At 47.5% G+C, this 1,301-nt stretch overlaps 1 protein-coding gene across 1 annotated transcript; it reads left to right on the top strand.

The window, feature by feature from the left end:
• Positions 1 to 69: 69 nt before the first annotated feature.
• Positions 70 to 862, top strand: LOC102309539 (keratin, type I cytoskeletal 13; the record flags this gene model as incomplete). Its single annotated transcript, XM_005953551.2, is given in 3 exon segments — positions 70 to 195; positions 273 to 496; positions 631 to 862. Coding segments are annotated over 3 exon segments (510 nt in total), but the record flags the coding sequence as incomplete, so codon positions are not given.
• Positions 863 to 1,301: the final 439 nt, after the last annotated feature.

The following is a 1,301-nucleotide window of genomic DNA, read 5'->3' as shown; positions in this document are numbered from 1 at the left end:
ATGGACGAGGGGTGAATGACTTAATATTGATCTAAATAAACATCACAACATTGTTTATGGTCCTTTCAGTCCGAAGCGCTGAACAAAGAAGTCGTCGCCAGCACAGAAACCATGCAGACGTCCAAATCAGAGCTCACAGATCTCAAACGGTTGCTGCAGAGCCTGGAGATCGAGCTGCAGTCACAGCTCAGCATGGTCAGTATCACAGCACACAAAGGTTTTCATAGCTTTCCAGAAAACACACTGAGCCTCCTCCTCTGTGCCTCCTGCAGAAAGCCGGGTTGGAGGGCACGCTGGCTGAGACTCAGAGCCGGTACGCCATGCAGCTGTCTGGTTACCAGAACCAGGTACTCATGCTGGAGGAGCAGCTGTCGCAGCTGAGGGCAGACCTGGAGCGGCAGTCCCACGAGTACCAGAGGCTGCTGGACATCAAGACCAGGCTGGAGATGGAGATCGCCGAGTACAGGAGGCTGCTCGAAGGAGAGGGCACCGGCAGGTCAGAGCCTTTACCTGTAAAAACGTTTAGGACAGACAAATATGAAAAATGCTTTAGTGACAGCAAACAGATGTTTCTGAAATATTTATATTCAGTGATTAAATCCAGACTGTCCTGTTTGTCTCCTACTGCAGCAAAACCACCACCTCCACCACCTCCAAAACCTCCTCCTCCACCTCCTCCACCGCCTCCTCTGGGCCCACCAGCGTCACCACCAAAAAACAAATCGTCATCGTAGAGGAGGTCGTGGACGGGAAGGTGGTGAGCTCCCACAAAGAAGAGGTCACCCTGTGAGTTCCAGCAGAGGGCGCTCTCACAGAAATGAACATGCAAATAAAAATCCGCTGAGGAGTTTCAGAATAAAAATGTGTTTTGTGTCTTTTGTTTGGGCTGAAATTCAAATTAAGTTCAGTTAAATTAATCAGGTCCAGGAAGTGATCAAATATACTGTGTTAGCTGTTGAGTCACAGTAATTTCAGGTCCCTCATCTTCGGAAACTGTCATGTAATTGGACGATTCACTCAAAAGCTGGTTAAAGGTGTGAAGTTGGTGACAGTGTTTCTGTGAAGATGCAAGATGCAGTCAAAGGACAAATGACTGAGATAGAGCAGGAAGATTGCACTCACGCATTTATTACTTCCAGGCTGGACGTTTGTTTCTTCATGATATTGTAACGTGAGGGTTCACCAGATGGTTTGGAATCTCTCTGAATAATTAGGAACAGCAAGATGGAGACGGATAACTTTTTAGCAGCCTCTTTACTTTAGCACACAGCAACAACAACCCACACTTCCTGTGTGCATGA

Source organism: Haplochromis burtoni, unplaced genomic scaffold (genome assembly GCF_018398535.1).
Source record: "Haplochromis burtoni strain Fernald_Lab_line unplaced genomic scaffold, NCSU_Asbu1 Contig_5247, whole genome shotgun sequence".
Lineage (NCBI taxonomy): Eukaryota > Metazoa > Chordata > Actinopteri > Cichliformes > Cichlidae > Haplochromis > Haplochromis burtoni.
This window is presented reverse-complemented; position numbering and strand designations above follow the sequence as displayed.